This window comes from Phacochoerus africanus, chromosome 2 (assembly GCF_016906955.1).
Source record: "Phacochoerus africanus isolate WHEZ1 chromosome 2, ROS_Pafr_v1, whole genome shotgun sequence".
Lineage (NCBI taxonomy): Eukaryota > Metazoa > Chordata > Mammalia > Artiodactyla > Suidae > Phacochoerus > Phacochoerus africanus.
Genome location: NC_062545.1, coordinates 148,497,956 through 148,516,361, shown reverse-complemented (window position 1 = coordinate 148,516,361; position 18,406 = coordinate 148,497,956). Strand labels below are relative to the sequence as shown.

The 18,406-nt window shown below is 37.0% G+C and overlaps 1 protein-coding gene across 4 annotated transcripts in view; it reads left to right on the top strand.

Annotated features, from left to right (window-relative positions):
• The window catches only part of ATP9B (ATPase phospholipid transporting 9B (putative)), a 196,314-nt gene that overhangs the window by 18,950 nt on the left and 158,958 nt on the right, over positions 1–18,406 (top strand). For 2 of the 4 annotated variants that reach the window (XM_047766914.1, XM_047766915.1), the window contains exons 3-5: positions 507–657; positions 3,352–3,465; positions 6,557–6,665. In XM_047766914.1, coding sequence (XP_047622870.1) covers positions 507–657; positions 3,352–3,465; positions 6,557–6,665 — 374 coding nt within the window. Of the gene's footprint in view, positions 1–506; positions 658–3,351; positions 3,466–6,556; positions 6,666–18,406 lie in introns of those variants that run through there. The other 2 variants (XM_047766916.1, XM_047766917.1) reach the window with 1 other exon arrangement.

The following is an 18,406-nucleotide window of genomic DNA, read 5'->3' as shown; positions in this document are numbered from 1 at the left end:
CTGAGCCACTGCAGTGACCTCAGATACTCAACCTGCTGTGCCACAAGCGAACCCTGGAAAGTTATCTCTTAAAAGAGGAAAAAGATGACTGTCTAAGAGAAGAAGGTGTCACATCCTAATTCATTGATGTCTGAGAACCTTTATTATCAGATCACTGAGTGGTGTGTTGAGAATTACCAATAACATATGGCAGTTCTTTTCTCAGCATATGAAACATTGACTCATTGAGAATGTTAACAGTTTTATCTTGCCAGTAAGAGAGTCTAAACAGGGAAGAGAATTTCCCTGAGGTTCTAGAGTCATCGCACACTTAGGCAAGCTCTTTCAGTATTTTTATGTCAAATTTAAATTAGTATAGCTGACCTATTTTAAGAAAGTCCTTACAGATTAACAATACTCTGCTATTGGTGTCTGGTAAATCCAGAACCAATCAGTATTGCTATACCTATGTAGATTAAAGACTTTTTAAAAAAGTATACACAATACATATCTTTTGCTTCATGCAGTTGCTGTGATTGGCTGATAAATATTTGTCAAAGGAAGAGAGAACTGAAAGCTCGCACGGTGTGGCTTGGATATCCGGAAAAGTGTGAAGAAAAACATCCCAGAAATTCTATAAAAAACCAAAAATACAATGTATTTACCTTTATACCTGGGGTAAGACTGTTAAACTTTTGAAAACAGGCTGCGTATCAGAGAATGCTAACTTTGTTTTCATTTTTTTCCCTTGTTAATTCTGTCGTATCCAAATCAGAGTCCTTTTGCTTTTGAACCATTTGTGTTTCAGATAATTGTTAAATAATTCATATGCATTTTTAGTAACTGTTTGATGGAATTCAACTCAAGAAAATTTATAGTTTGATTATTGCCTTCATTCTAGAGAAACACCAGATTTATATTGTAGAAATAATCAAGTAAAGCTAAATATGGTTATCAGAAAATAAGCCTTAAATTTTGTTTGGCTGGGAATTTGAAGGGAAAAGTGGAATATATATAATGTTTAAAGCTTGCCAAAGCTTTCACAGTGAAAGTAAAATAAGTTTTTACACAAACATAACTCAGTAATAAAATATCTATAAGTATTTATAGATGTCTTTTCTCCTTTACATTATAAATTTCAGGCCTTGTTGTATTGTTATATCAGTAGGTTCTCTTTAGTGGGTATTATGCTAAATTTAAATTCAGAATTTTGAATATTTATTACTTTTTTGTTGCCAAGGATATTTCTGGCTTAAGTTATAAAACAAAGATTATATATATTTAGAATAGTTGAATACTTTTTTGCTTTTTATCCATTTTTCCTATTTTAATAGACAAACTGATTTATCTTTCTAACGGCGAAAGAAAGCTGGTACTGATTATATTTCCATATCAAAGTTTTTTTTGACACAGTCTAAGTATTAGCTCTTAGGCTACTTTGCAGAAAATCTCCTGATTATGTGAAATGAAGGCTGCTTTATCTTTCATATTTTGATTTAAATAACCATGCTGACTTTATATTGGGCATTGATTAGCTCTCACCATCTGCCCCCATCCATCCAGTAGCCGGCAGTTGCTTGATATCTAATATGCTCCTTTATTAAAAGACTTGGAGCTAATGGTTCCACAATTAAAAGACGGATCTTTTGTCAGGACAGTAAAATGTAAACTGTCTTTCAGGTAGATAAATATTCTCATCTTTATTGAAGAAACTACTATTTTCTCCTTAGGTTTTAATTATTAAATACTCACAGATTGGCTAGGTATTGTACATTTCCTAAAGGCCACCGAGTTCACTCAGCAGACAATAAAGTCTGGATTACAGTGGTCTAAAACGGAGAGACAGTGCAGCTTAGTCTTGATCCCATTGAGCAGCGTAGCTGCCAGGATGGCTGTCCTGAAGAGACCTGTGGATGTGTCTGCACAACTGTTACCGTGGGAATGACTTCTTTCTTAGATTGTCTCTTAAATTAGTCTTTTCATCTAAAACGTAGTATTTTAGAAACATTTGGTAATTGCACAGTAGGAATTCTATGCCATTTTTAGCACAAATGGCAATTTCTGAATTGCTAATAGATATAATTTATGCTAACTGAGATTTTAAAGAAATCACTGAGGAAAAAGAGAGCTTTCTCTCCTGCTGAGATTAATTTATGAAATGATTCAAAACATTTTTAGACAGCAAGTTGAACATGATTATGAATATAAACGTGTTATCAACGTAACTGATTTTTCAGTCACACAGAGAACTGTGGAATGATGTAGATAACTTCATTATATAAAAACTGTAGTTCCCGTCTCTCTAAGTCAACAATAAGTACTTAACCTATTGCTCTGCCCTTGTTAAAATTTCTATGCCTTCCAAGTTGCATAAAAACATGGCATCCCAGGAGATTTTGATTGCAATTTGCAGGTTTGTAAGTTTCACTATAATTGTGGTGTGCTATTTAAGTTATTTTCATCTATAAACATGAGTTTTGTTCCAGTTTGAGTTTCAGTTTAAATCTAATAATTTAAGGCATTTGTGAATAGAAGTCTATTAATATACTAGATCTTACATATTCTTTCTTAAAGATAATTCTATTTGAATTAAACAAAAAAATTACAGGACTTGCATTCTGAAAAGATTTTATTGAATAATGATTTTTATTTGGTTTCTATTTGAAAATATTGTTGAAGGCCAACTACTAAGAGTCTGAAGAATATTCAGGTAGCTGTCTTCCTGAAAATTGGTCTGTAATTTACACATTTTTATGCTTTATCATTTCTTATATTTTTAGGGAAGTAAATATGGGAGATTAATTTTTTAATGTGTGAATTTATACCTATATATAGTTTGCTTGTTCACTGGAAATTTTAAAGCTACCAGGATGTCCCCATTCAGTAAACATGGCTATCATATTTTATTGTTTACCCTTTCATAAATATAAGATTAGCACCAGTTTTCCGTAAGATTTTCTGAGTTGATATAAAGAGATACATTTGTATATGTGCATATACTGACTTACTAACGTTAGGAAGGTTTTGCTGTCTCATTTGGTTTGACGTGAATGTAAAGATTTATAGAAGTGAGTGTGGAAAACTGTAAAATTGCATACAAGAAAATAAATTTTTACAGGACAATTTTAACATAGTTAAAAGTCTTAATCGTCTTTTTTTTCAGTTTATTTTAGGTATAATATGGGGATAAACTTACCTCTCCTATGGTTTAATTATTGGAAAACCATTGTCAAAATTCATAAATTTATTGTGACTCAGCATAGTCTCATTGATGGAAATTTAGTTAGATATTATGCTGATTTTAATCATTTAATTAAGGTATTAAAGATTTTCTTTGACGAGACTATGTTAATTTTTTCTTTTTCTTTTTAGGTTTTATATGAACAATTCAAGTTTTTCTTGAATCTCTATTTTCTGGTAGTATCCTGCTCACAGTTTGTACCAGCATTGAAAATAGGCTATCTCTACACCTACTGGGCTCCTCTGGTAAAAGCAAAGATTTTTGAAATTAAGTTAAATTATTAAATATTTAAAATATAGTTTTGAGTTGAGACGGTCATAAGATAAATTGATAAGATTTTAAAAATGTGATATTGTTGCTGCGTCGTTGAACTTTTGATAAAAGGTTTTACAGGGCCCTCTGCAGCCCTCCAGGGGTGTGAGGGCAGTGTGTTTTCTGGGGGTGCTGGAGGTGATAGAGCACCTTCACTGGCTTCTCCCTGCTGTGCTGCTGCAGCTGTTGGGAGTGATGATGAGGGTCTGTGGGGTCTGCTCAGTAACTCTGACATCCTGACAGATGGGCACTTTTTTACCCTTGGCTTGTGGTGACAGTTCTAAAGCATCTCAGAGAAGTTCTGACCATTTCTGGTTGACACCTTGCTATGCACCATTTTTTGAAAGGCAAATGCTGTTTGTCATTGAATATTTCCATTTCAGACATGCTATCTTGATATTTTTATGCTGTTTGCTGATAGTTTTCATTAATTTTTCAGTTTATATAGATAAAAATGTATGTCTCCTTCCTTGTTTTCACCTAGAAAAAAGAATTCTTCCCTCTGGTTTGCTCCCTTCTGGGCAGATCACCAGCATTATCTGGGCACAAAAACACAGTGAAATGATCCCTTTAGTGAGAGAGCCGAGCTGCACTCAGGTTTCCCACTGAGGCCCTGCCTTCAGAGCTAGAAATCTGAGCAGTGTGCTCTTGAGTTGATCTGCTCTGGTTCGTGCAGCCACACCACCTACACATTCCTGTTCTCTCAGACGCAGCAGGGAGGGCTAGAAGAGGGGGCAGAAATTAGGTTTACCGGACAGGTTGAACCAGCCTCTCCCTCTTCCTGTTCTGCTCGTGTAGACTTTAGGGTAGTGAGGATCTGACAGTGAAAGCAACTTAATGTGTAATATAAATACAGAATTACTGAATAAATGAATACCTTTTCCACTTATTAAGTTGCCAGATTAAAAGAGACATTGTACTGATGATGTAAAGCTGAGATACTTATCCACTGTTAGTGTAAACAAATCTGTGTAGTTTTTTTTGCTTTTTAGGGCCGCTCCTGTGGCATATAGAAGTTCCCAGGCTTGGGGCCACAGCCATAGCAATACAGGATCTGAGCTGCGTCCATGACCTACACCATAGCTCACGGCAATGTCAGATCCTTAACCCACTGAGCGAGTCCAGGGATCGAACCTGCTTCCTCATGGATACTAGTCTGGATTGTTATTGCTGAGCCACAGTGGGAACTGCCCTGTCTAATCTTTTTGGAGGGTAGTTTGGGAATATATATAAAATACCTTAAAATGGATTCAGCATTTTTATTTGAGAAATTTATATTAAAGAAATAATGATAGGTGACAAAGTCTAAAGAATGCCTTTAATGTCTATATTTTTGATGACAAAATTATTTGAAAAGTCAATTGTCTAACAATGGATTATGTTATATGCCATGTATATGTCAGAATGTTGTGCTACCATGTGGCTTTGAAAATGATGCTTAGAAAAAGTATTTAATAATGCTAAATAATGCTAAAGGTGTGTATATTAGAATAAATGGGGAAAAGTGGGTTAAACCATGTATGGAATGAAATTCTTTGATCAGCCAGCATTGAGTTTGTTTGTGTCCAGCACTTGTCGAAGCAGTATTCATTCAGCAGCGAATAAGACAAAGCCCTATCCTAGTAGAGCTTCTGTTCTGGGGGAGAAAGACAATTTAAATAGATCCATGATGCCAGGAAGCCTGCCATAAATCTGTGAAGAAGATACAAGGCAGGGTAGGTGAGGGATAGAGGATGACTGGGTTGTTTTAATAGGCTTGTCGGCGAAGTCCCCTCTGCAGAGTGGCACTGGAATGACATCTGGAGAGTAGGAGAGAGTGCACGGGCCCTAGACAGAACAGGCGCTGCAGGCAGAGGGAACCATAGCTACAGAAGTTTTGGGGCTGCAGGTGCTTGGTGCGCTGCCAGACTGCGTGGACCAGGGACTGTGGTTGTAAAGGGTCTGCAGGGGGATGGGCTCTCAGCTTTCACCCTGAGTGCAGTGGGGATGTGTGTCTGTGTGTATGGCACATGTCACATGAAAGGGAACACAGTTGATTTTAAAGCCACACAAACAAAAAGAGGGAATATAGGTGACTTTTTCTCCTTTTCTCCCACTTCTCTTCTCATTGGAGATAATTCTGAATTTGAGATTTATTGCTATGTATGTCTTAGTAATTTTGCTTCTTATGTTTGTAGCATTAAAAGAAGATATATTTTTCATGCTTTAAAATTTTTATGTAATGATTATCTTTACATGCTTTTGCAACATGCCTTTTTGGCATTACATTGATTTATAAAATTGATTCGTGTGGACACATATATAACTACTAGTTCATTCATTTTTCTCTTCTTTAAAGTATTTCATTGTATGAATATACACAATTGATTTGTCCATGCTCCTGGGAAAGGAGACTTTTAGGTTGTTTCTAATTGTTCTCAGTTACTGCTGTAATGATCAGTCCGATTGTATGTTACTCCTGATGTGCTTGTGCCAGAAATTCTGTAGGCTATATATGCCCTCATTAAAAAGTGCTGTTTAGGGAGTTCCTGTTGTGCACTAAAAACCCACCATAGTGCCTGTGAGGATGCAGGTTCAATCCCTGGCCTTTCCCAGGGGGTTAAGGATCTGGGGGTTGCTGCAAGCTGTAGTGTAGGTCACAAATGTGGCTGTGGTGTAGGCTGGTAGCTGCAGCTCCAAAATGACCCCTTATGCTGCAGATGTGGCCGTAAAAAGAAAAAAGAAAAAAAACTTCTGTTTATTTTTTCTATTTTCTAATAATAGCGGTCTAACATTACAGAAATTTTAGTACTTAAAATATGAATCTTAAAAATGTTTTTGGGTATAGTAAGAATTGTAAATCTTTATGCATTACTGTGTTCCTTTTGTACTGTTTGTTACTTTTTGTCTTTTTTCTGTCTTCATTTATTGTATGTTTTAGAACTAGTATAAATTAAAGGGAAAAAATAAAACTAAATGGTAAAAGAATTTTCCCTTTTTTAAAGTCCAGTTTTCTCAAATACTTTCTTTTATTTTGTTTTATAGGGATTTGTCTTGGCTGTTACTATCATGAGGGAAGCAGTTGATGAATTTCGGCGTTTTCAGCGGGACAAGGAAGTGAACTCTCAGCTATACAGCAAGCTTACAATAAGAGGTTAGTAAGACACTTTTAATTCAGTTTAATCATTGCTTAATGTAATTATCATTTTAGAGTTAACATAAATGCAGGAAAACATATCTCAATTTTGTTTTTGAAAATAGTGTTATGTGATTGCATATTAATTTTCTTGTAGTAATACAATGGATATGATTTCAGGGTAGATTTTTATTCATTCCCTAGATGCTTGGAAGTATGTGTATGAATACAAATATATACACCCATAAACACGCACATATACATATTAATAATTATAAAATGTGCTCTCTTATGGTTTGTATATAATGCATGTGTATTTAGACACATGTAAAACCCAACTGGTGTTTACACATTTTGTGTGAAGCATAATATCATTCATCTAAAGTCATGCTTTGCATTATATTCTAAACACAGTCATTAAGGTCAGAAATCTGGTTCCATGGCCTTAAAATATAATTAAGGAAAGGAACTTTGAGCACCTAAAACAAAAGTTGTGATCCAAAATGGTAACTGATGTTTGCTAATCTCCCCATAACCTTCATTCAGGGCTTTAGCCCTTGCTAGTTTGCTTTTAAGAGTTGTTTATTCAGCCTTTCAGTCCATTGTGGAACAGAAGCAATGTATTAGGAAGAGAGTGGGTGGTGCTGTTACAGATGGGCATGATGATAGTAGGAAGTGTCAGTGAACCCTTGACAAGAGGGAAAACATTGAAAAATTAAATGGACGTTCATAATAATACTTTGGAGCCTGTTTGAAAGTGGAGAAGTTTAGAGTAGATTTTAAATCTTCTCTTTATACATGGACATTTGTACAGTGAACTCTTTATTTGAAATAATCTTGTCCAAAAAAATTATTTTACAGTTTATTGGGATATTTTTCACATACATAAAATTCATCCATTTAAAGTATGTACTTCAGTTGTTTTTGGTATATTCACAAAGTTATGACAGCATCATCCCCACCTAGTTTCAGAACACTTTTACATTCTAGAAAAAAGCTCAGAATATATATAGCAGTCATTTCCTGTTCTTGCCCCTTCCCTGTCCTACTCCAGCCACAGCCAACCACTGACCTTCTCTCTGTCTCTGGATTTGCCTCTTCCAAACCTTTCACATGAAGGGAATCATGCAATAGGTGGCTCATTGTCACTGGCTTCTTTCACCTGACATCATGTTTTCAAGGTACATTCATATTGGAACATGAGCTGACGGCCTATACCACAGCCACAGCAACATGGGCGCCTACCCACGTCTGTGACCTACACCACAGCTCACGGCATTGCCAGATCCCTGACCCACTGATCCAGGACAGGGATCAAACCCACATCCTCATGTATACTAGTTGGATTCATTTCCACTGTGCCACAGGGGAACTCCCCTTAGCTTCTTTTTGTTGCCAGATAGTCTACTGTGCAATATATCACATGGATAGACATTTGAGTTGTTTCCACTTTTAAGCCATTATAAATCATGCTGCTATGAACATTTGTGTACAAGTTTTGTGTGACATTGGCTTTATTTCTTTTGCGTGTATATCTAGGGATGAAATTATTGGATTACATAGTAATTCCATGTTTTTGAGGAATTGGAAAACTATTTTCATTCTTGGCTGCACCATTTTATGTTCCTACCAGCAATATAAGAGGGTCCATTTCCTTCACATGTTCAACACTTGTCATTTACCTTTTTGATTGGAGCTGTCCTAGTGGGTGTGAATGGTATTTCACTGTGGCTTTGATTTGCATTTCCCTGATGGCTAGTAATGATGAACATCTTTTCATGTGCTTTTTGGCATTTGTATGTCTTTGGAGAAGTATTTATTCAAATTCTTTGCCTGCTCTTAAACTGGGTTATTTGTTTCAACTGCTGAGTTGTAGAAGTTCTTTCTATATACTGGATTTAAGTCCTGTGTTAGATATATATGATTTGGAAATATATCATCTCATTCTGTTGGTCGTATTTTTCCTTTCTTGATGGTGTCCTCTGATGCACAAAAGTTTTAATTTTCATGAAGTCCAAGTTCATCTGTTTTTTGTTTTTTTTTTTCCTTATGTTGCTTATGTTTTGGGGTTGTATCTAAGAAATGATTTGCCAACTCCAAGTTGCAAAGATTTACTTCTATATTGTCTTCTGGAAGTTTTATAGTTTTAGCTCTTACTTTCAGACACATTTTCATTTTATATTTTGTGTATGGCATGTGATGTGGCTTCACATTCTTTTGCATGTCAGTACCAAGTTGTCCCAGTATCATTTGTTGAAAAGGCTATTCTTTCCTAGTTGAATTGAAAAAATAATCATTAAAAAGCTCTGAGCCTAAAAGTAGTAGCATGGTAGAGGGAAGGTGTGTTGTAGAAAACAAGGTAAGCTTTAGTTTTGGGAAAAGAATCCCCAGAAAGCCAGGTAAGTTAGGTGTAAGTTTGGTTTTTCTTTTTTAGAATACAGTATAGATCCTGGATTATGTTTTAACTTATTTTATATTGTGGTATTTGGGCTGAGCAGAGATTCGTTTCTGTGTATTGATTGTATCATTCAAAAATAAAGGCTATGGTGATGACAGAGTAGGCAGCTTCACTAATCAAGCAAAAATCGGCAGCGCTAACTTCATCAGAACTCTGGGAAATAGTTACAGTTTTACAACATCCAGGTGATTGTTGAGTCCATGAAAAGGCAACCGGAAAGTAGTAGGAAAGGTTTTTGTTGTTTTCACTTGCCCTTGCCCCACCCCCTCCCCACTGTGGGGCTTGTCTTGAAGACAGCAGCAGCATGCTCCCAATTTGGAACTCTGGACCCAGGCTCCTAAGGATGTAGAACAGGACTTACTTGCAAAGAATTGAGTTGGTCTGTCTCACCTGTCTGGGGCCTACTTAAAGGACTGACCCAGTTTTCTTGTCTTTCTCTTGGAGCTCAAGGAAGAAAAGCTGAGAAACTGCAGGTGTTTCTTGTTATGTAAGGCTGAGGAACAGCTATAGTAGCCAGGGAGAGATTTAAGTTTGGACACACAGTCTAGATGTCCAGTTCATGCAGGAAAAGATGGGGAGAGAATCGAAAGTGCCCTGGTTTACCTGAGGAATTTTGAAAGCCATCTACAGGGCCAGAGATGGATGCATGCCCCAAATGACCTGAGAAGGTCTTTTGCTTCTCTCCATCTCTAGGCTCAGTGAAGGCAGGAGTGAAGGCTGAGGCAGAGTTGTAACAGCCTGGCTAGTGACGAAGTCCACAGCACAGAGCCTCATCTGCAAAGGCCAGGAGAGGCTCTGCTTTTTTCTTTCTATCCTCTGGTGCTCTTCCCTTCCCCCTTTTTCTTCCTCTCTTCCTTTCTCTCCTTCCTTTCCTTCCTCCCTCCTCCCTTTCTCCTCACATGCAGGGAAATCTCTTTCAAACACTGGATGAACATAAGCAAAAGTAAGAAATACCTGAGAGATCATATATGCTTGTCAGAAAAAATCAGGAAAGTCCGTAAATATAGATGGCTGCAGCATATATTAAGCAACAACAACAAAAACCCAGAAGAGTTCCCCTCATTTCCTGAGTTACCAGATTATGATACTCAAATGTCCAGTTTTCCACAAAAAATTACAAAGCATGCAAAGAAAGTGTGCCCCATTCGTAGAGGAAATGAACAGAAAATGTCTCTGAGGAAGCCCAGACATTGGACTTCCTAGGTAAACACTGACTCCTCCATCTCACATATGTTCAAGTAGCCAAGGGAAACCATAGCTGACTTGCTAAAAGATAGCAGGAGAATGTTGTATTAACAAATAGAGAGTATCATTAGAAACATGTAAGTCATAAAAAGACATGAGAAGAAATTCTGGTGCTAAAAGTACAATAAATGAAAAGAGAAACTTACTAAAGAGTTTCAGTTAAGCTTGCAGAAGAAAGAATCAGTGAACCTGAATGTAGGCCACTTGAAATTATCCATTCTGAGGAACAGGAGGAAGAATGTAGAAAAATAAATAGATCCTAAGTGAATTGTGGGGTAGTGTCAAATGTACTAAGGTACACATAATGGGAATCTTAGCAGAGGAGAGAGAAAGCACAGAGAGAATATTTAAAGAAACAATGGCCATTAACTCCCCAAATTTGATTAAAAGATGCAGATCTACACATTCAGGAACCCCAGAATGATAAATGCAGAGATCCACACTAAGAGTCGTTGTAATCAAATGGTTGAGACTCAAGGGCCCACAAGAACATCCTGCAAGCAGCAAGAGAGAGGACTCGTCAGATTAGGGGTCCTCAGTAAGATGATGAGAAATCTGCAGACTTCTTATCAGAAGCCTTAGAGGTCAGGGTGAAGTCGGGTGGCATTTTTAAAATTGAAAGAGGAAGAACTTTCAACATAAAATTCTGTATCTGGTCAAACTGTTGCTCAAAAATGAAGGAGAAATTAAGACAGTCCCAAATAAATTTGGAATTGAAAATAGAGAACATATACCCATGTTCATTGCTGCACTATGTACAGTCACCAAAGCTGATAACAATCCAGGTGTCCTTCAGTGGATGAGTGGCTAAAGAAATTGTGGTGTCTTCATACATTGGAAGAGTATTCACTGTAAAGATAATGAAATATCGATACATGATAAACATGAATGGACACTGAAAATACCGTGTTTTGTAAGAGAAGCCAGAACTAAAGGTTATACACTCTATGATGTTATTTTTTTGGAAGAACTCAGACTAAGTTAATAGAGATGGAATGTAGAGGATGGCTCTCATGGCCTCGGGGAGCAGGGATTCGGGGCGGCTGCTTGATGGGCATGAGCTTCCCTTTGCAGTAATGAACAGGATGGGAACTAAGCAGAGTTGGTTGCACAAATAATGTGTACTAAATGCCACTGAATTATTTACCTTAAAGTGGCTGTTTTTATGTCATTTTCATCTAAAATAGTATAAAATACTGAGGAAGACATACTACTTTGTCTTACAGTTCTGTAATATTTAAACTCAAAATAATCTAAAAACAATTTTGGTAGCTTTATTTCAAATGCAAATGAAAATTTACCTTTGTTTTCTTTCTTTCTTTTTTTTAGGGCCGCACCCGTGGCACATGGAAGTTCCCAGGCTAGGGGTCTAATTGGAGCTGCCACTGCCGCTGCTGGCCTACACCACAGCCACAGCAACGCCAGATCCAAGCTGTGTCTGTGACCTACACTACAGTTCATGGCAATGCCAGATCCTTAACCCACTGAGCCATTGAACCCACATCCCCATGGATACTAGTTGGGTTCGTTTTCACTGTGCCGCAAGGGAAACTCCAAAAATTTACCTTTTAAAAAAAACAGGTTGTCATTGTTAGTGATCTAGGAAATGAACATTTTGGGTATAGGTGATGATAATGGTAGTGCTGCTTTTTGACTTCCTTTTGTATCAGATGACATTCCCAGTGTTCGTGCACATACCCGCCATCCAAGGTGGGCTGGTGTTACCTCCACCTACAATGAGAAGCCTGAAGCTCATGCTAGTAATTTGCCTTAAGTCATCATTGTTCTTTGCAGAGTTTGTGTTTGAATCTGGGGCCCTCTGACCTCAAACCCAGTTTGAGGTGTTATACATTGCTTTGTGGCTGGTTATTCTTATGTTAAATGATTGATAAGTAAAACTTAGAATATAGAAAGTACAGGTTTATGCTTATTATTGAGTACAGTTTAAAATTTATTTCCTTGTCACGAATATTTTTTGCTTATCTCCTGAATTTCTAATATTTCACAATTATCTATTCTTCGGCATTGATGGTTACTTCTTTCTCTAACTTACTGTGGTTTGTTGGATCATTTTACAGCATTTGAACTTTTTATATTTGGAGTTCTCCAGCACTGAGCAAATGTTTTGTGTTATATTTTTTTCTTTTGGGGAAAAAAAAAAAAAGCCACTTCTACTTTTAAATGTGCTAATATCTTGAAGGTGCTTTGTTTGCAAGCAAAGAATATTTTAACTGTAAATACTGAATGATTTTTGGTTCTTTATTTCATTGCCTGATAAGCTGCTTTTCTTGTGTGGTAATTTTCCTTTGTTTCTACTATCCTTCCTTTTTCCTTTTTTATGACTGCTTTTATTATTCTTTATCTCCGTGTGGATACCATCAGAAGCAGAGTCAAAGAAGAGAAAATAAAATAGGTTTTCCTGATTCTTGGCAGTTTTTGCAGAAATTCCTGATGTTGATGTGGCCATTCTACTTTTGGATTCTTGGAATCAGTGCAATTTTTTTTTTTCTCTTGGTGGGGAGAGGTGTTTAAATTGTATACTTTGGTTGTAATCATCCACTTGACTGATTCCCAGTTCATTTCCACAAATATTTACTAGGTACCCACTATAGTAGGCACCATGGTAACCTCATGAGATTCAAACATGATTAAGTCTTGAACTAACTTTTTAAAGAGCTCGTATAGTCAGTGTTCAGCAGATAGGATAAATTCAGCAGTCGTCATTTGTTTGTTTTAATCAGCCACCAAATCTCAACAGGGCTAACTCAGGTCAACCACTACTAGTGTATTTCCCAAATTTAAACCTAAAGCTAACATAGAACTTGTTATTTAGAAATGAAATTTGAATTAATTCTATGCTCTTGGGTTCTTCATACAGTTTGTGATGATTGTTTTCCATAATATCTTAGTTATTTCTTTGAATAGTTCTGGCATTTTATTGTTTAACATGCTTTTAAGTATTCAAACATAGGAGAGAGAAAAATGTCTGTGACTTGAGCCTTATGTAAATTGTGTGTGTTTGTGTGTGTGTGTGCGAATGTGAAAGAGAATATGTGCATGTTTACATGTTTCTTGTGGTCCTGTTTCCTTGTCAAAAAGGGAACCTTATTTGTGCAGGATACAGAGAGAGACAACTGTGTTCTTTATTCCTATGTATTTCAATATCTTCGATTCATATTATCAACACTGTGGTGTTCTACACTTGTTAATGTTTTTAGTTTTGTCATCTTTTAGTGACATTTACTCCATTTGTGAATAATAATTATTCCTTGAAAATCAAGGGATTTAACAACCCTTCTTTTAGTGCCTTTTACATACTGTCTATGCATTATGTCACTTTCACTAAGTCTTTCTTGTCTGAGCAGTATTTTAAAATAATTCATTCCAGTATTCAAGAATATTCAGCATGCATTATTACATTTTTACTCTGAGTAATATTTATCAATATTATGTCAGACACAAATGCTTTAGATTCATTATCTCATTTGTTTGGTTCTCTGGCTGAATCTGGTGGACTCAGGGCTGGAGACACGTATACAGGAGTAGATGTGTTGACTCATTAGCCACATAACCAATAGGTCATCCTAAGAGGATCTGTATGAATTCATTTCTTCAATGATATTAAATATTAAACTTTTTTTTATTACATTGTTTGGAGATCAGGGCCTGGAAAACATGAGACTTAACTTTAAAAACTACTAGCTAGCACCCAGTACCTTCTTACACAGACACACAGGCATGGTGTGTATGTCTGGCAGTGTCCTCTGCTTCCATTTAGTAACTGGCATCCCTCTACTTGTTACCTTTAATGGGCTTTAAAGCTTACCTGGGTAGCCTCCTCTGGGAGCTTCTGGATTCTACTGGTAATTACATGGATGGTATAGACTGCTTTAGCTTGCGAGGTAGTTTTAGAGGGGAAGTGGCTGGCTAATATAATTTATCCAGTGAATAGCATTCAATGTTTTATCTTTAAATATTTCTTATTACCGTGTAAGAGTTATTTTTCTTTCTTTCTTTCTTCTTTCTTTCTTTCTTTCTTTCTTTCTTTCTTTCTTTCTTTCTTTCTTTCTTTCTTTCTCTCTTTCTCTCTCTCTCTCTTTCTCTCTTTCTCTCTTTCTCTCTTTCTTTCGTTCTTTTGTTCTTTCGTTCTTATTTATTTATTTTTTTTAGAGCTGCACCTGCAGTATATGCAAGTTCCCAGGCTGGGAATCAAATCAGAGCTGCAGCTGCTGACCTCTGCCATAGCCACAGCAATGCTAGGTCCTTAACCCACTGAGTGAGGCCAGGGATCGAAACCACATTCTCATGGATACTAGTTAGGTTCTTAACCCGCCACAACGGAAACTCCACAGTATAATATTTTATTATTCTGGTATTCTTTCTAAAGCAGTCCTATCTCTTTTTACTGCAAGAAAAGGAAAAAGATGTGATTGGGTTTAATTTGAGCATCTTAATTTTTTGTTACTCCTGAAGAATATTTTTTTTAAAAAACACTTTGATTATTGCTAGTGAGTGTTTAATAGTAAAAATTGGTTACTTTTGGCAAGATGCTTTATAATATTTCCCCCAGGCGATAGTATTTCTTTTTTTCATATTTCCTAGGCTGTAATTTATACAGTTCATTTGTGAATATATTTTATTTCATTCTGCCTTAATCTTACTAGAATGTAAGTTCCATGAGGGTTGGCCTTTGCACATTTTGTTCCCACTTTTGTTCCCAGCTCATGTTGGGGTAGGGTATCTGTATCCCCTGAGTAAACTGCCTTCCCTTGACATGCTCAGCTTCATCAGCAGAGGTCAGGGGAAGCCAGGTGATGTTTGCTCTTCAACTTTGATTTTCATTTTTAGAATAGTTTGAGCTAGACTAGATCCTTTGTGTTTCCATATGACTTTTAGTATCAGTTTGACAATTTCTGTTTTTTAAAAAAAAGCCTGATGGGGGAGTTCCCGTCGTGGCGCAGTGGTTAACGAATCCGACTAGGAACCATGAGGTTGCGGGTTCGGTCCCTGCCCTTGCTCAGTGGGTTAACGATCCGGCGTTGCCGTGAGCTGTGGTGTAGGTTGCAGATGCGGCTCGGATCCAGCGTTGCTGTGGACCTGGCGTAGGCTGGTGGCTGCAGCTCCGATTCGACCCCTAGCCTGGGAACCTCCATATGCTGCGGGAGCAGCCCAAGAAATAGCAGAAAGACCAAAAATAAATACATAAAAAAAAAAAAAACCTGATGGGATTTCGATTGGGATTACATTAAATCTATAGATAAATTTGGGGGAGAATTGACACTTCTGACCCATGAATGAAATATATCTCTTCATTTATTTAAATGTTCTAAAATTTCTCTCAGCAATATTTTTTTCAGAGCATAGGTCACTTTCATAATATAATGTAATATAATACTTATTTCCCAATTACCTGCTTTGCTTCACAATCTGGTTTAAGTTAGGCTCCTACTTCCACACCCACTTAAAATGTTGAGAGAGTTAGGGGAGAGTGCCATTCTTACCCAAATAGTGAAGACACACCAAATAACCTACTGATAGAGTAGGTTATCTGCCCAGGAAGCAGTACCTATTCATTTGCTTTTGACCTTCTAGAGGGCTCCTTATATGTGACCCAAGTGTTATTTTCAAAAGTTGTTTAATTATCTTCCACTCTTATTACCTTGTGTGTGTTTTGTTGGAAAATAAGTAATTAATACATTTTCAACCATATTTGGTAATGTCTGTTTCTAGTTAGAGGTGGCTTATAAGGTTATGGTCTCTTTAATCCATTCTGATACTTGGCCCATTTTAACTGCTTAGGAATAGAATGGTTATAAATGCCTCCTGTTCTTTTAAAATGAGTTAAGTTAGGTGATTCCTGCTGTGATACAAGGGATCAGCAGTATCTCTGCAGTGTCAGGATGCAGGTTCGATCCCTGGACTGGCACAGTGGATTAAAGGATCCAGCATTGCCTCTTCTGTGGCATAAGTTGCAACTATGGACCTGATTCCTGGCCTGGGAACTCCATATGCTGCGGGGCGGACAAAAAGACAAAAAAGGGGTTAAGTTTGGCTAGAATAAACTAAACCTCCTAGAAGGGCATAGGATCTGAAATTTGGTAGACACTCCGATGTTTGAATGTTTCTAACATTTTAAGCACATTGTGTTACAGTGTGTTAACAATACCGTTGATGCTTGGTGCAAGTTACAGAGACCTCATGGTGTTATATTTGCTGTGGAATTAGGAGGTCTGGGGAGGGAGGGGTTTCAGTCAAAAGGAACAGTAAGTGCGGAGAACCTGTGAGAGTAAAGCATAGGCATCACGTACGTGTAGGTAAGGTGCCAGATTAAGATGGAGCACGAACAAAGGGAGACAGAAATGTAGTCAGCAGGTAAAGCCAGGAAGTTAACGTGAGACCAGTGGTGAAGAGCATTACATATACTGCATATTGCACTGTCTTCTGAGTAATTGTCAAATAATGGGAGGTTTGGGGTAAAGGTAAACATAAACCTTAATTTCTGTAACTAGTCCATTTGGAATTTATGTTGAGTTAGAGAGATAATAACAATGGGGAACATTTAGTTGTATATTCTTTCTACGGTGAAAATGATGAATGGCAGTGACATTGGTAGGCAGGGAGCATGGTTAAGACACTTTGGAGGAAGAATAGTTCTTTGAGTAATTTTTGATCTTTCTTCAGAGGAGACAATAAAACTTGGTTCATGGAACAAGTTAGATGGATGCTTTCCTTTCGTGAGAAAGAAACATGTAAGCCATCAAACTTTGGAAGCGTAGTGGCAGGGGACATGTATTACTAGAAGAAATTCAGTGGAAGGATACACCTGCAGTGGCTTAGTGAGAGGGGAGGACTGTTGTAAGTGTAACTTCTTGAATATGTGCTTGACAATAAATTGAATAGGATATTTTTAAGGAAAACTGTCGGTAGGTTTAAATCCTGGCATGTGCTTTGAAGTATTTTTGTTACTGTATTTAGGACTTGCTTCTCTGAAGTGTAGCTCTGAATTTATTAAATGTGAAATGTCCATTAATAAATGCTTTGTGTTGTTGACGGTTCTGTTGGTTTGTGAGAGCAGGTGGTAGTTGTGTGTTTTATATGTGCTGTGACTTGTAAAATGTAGGGAATTTTTATTGTCACCAGTCTCTTACAACTCAGATATGAACACCTTGCTTTTTAGGATCAGCTATCAGTTCAGGTCACAAAGGGTAGCTGGAAATCAAACCACTAGTCTAGGCATGGGCTGATCAGATTAAGCTGCTGAAGGTCATGGTGCTGGGCTGTCCGTGGTGGACGGGTGCTTTCCATGGGCACAGGTAGCTTTCCTCCATCTTGTCTGCCCAGTGTCCTAACTGTTCTCTGGGAAAGAGAACAGAAGAGAGGTTGGTGAGTTCGTGTGGCAAGGACCGTAAAGGAAGTGCAGGCAGTCCCCTGAACACAAGATTAGAATTATTAGAGAATTAAGAACTGTTGGACGATTTGACCAATCCTTCAAAATTTAGAAATTGGTACTTTGAACATATAAGTGAGGCAGATTATCATACTGATTTGACGCTGTACATTGTTTAGCCATCTCATATTTTATTAATATTGCAATATTATAAGAGTTGAGAACTTTTCAACATTGCATTTTACCATAAACTATTTTACTTAAAGGTGTAATGGGTAGTAAGTTCCATAGAAATTAATAGCGATCAGTATATAATGCCTAAAATTAAAGGCTATTCAATATAAATTGTGTCTGTTACCATGGGAGAGGATAATGAATCTCTCAGAAGTGTAAGACCTTCATTAGGGAGTCAAAAAAGGATCTGTTTTCTCTGTTTCAAGACATTTTAAAATTATTTATTACATGTATTACATCTTGCAACTACAACTGTTTCTTTTTCTCTTCTTTTGAAATGTGTCTATTACAGAGAATGTGAAAAAGCAGAAGGAAGGAAAAGTGGATTGGACCATAGGAGAAAAAATTAAGCTAAATGATAAGATAGGAAGTCTGTTGAGTTAATACTCAGGGAGTATGAGATCTGTGGTAGTGATCTCTACTACCTGATGCTTA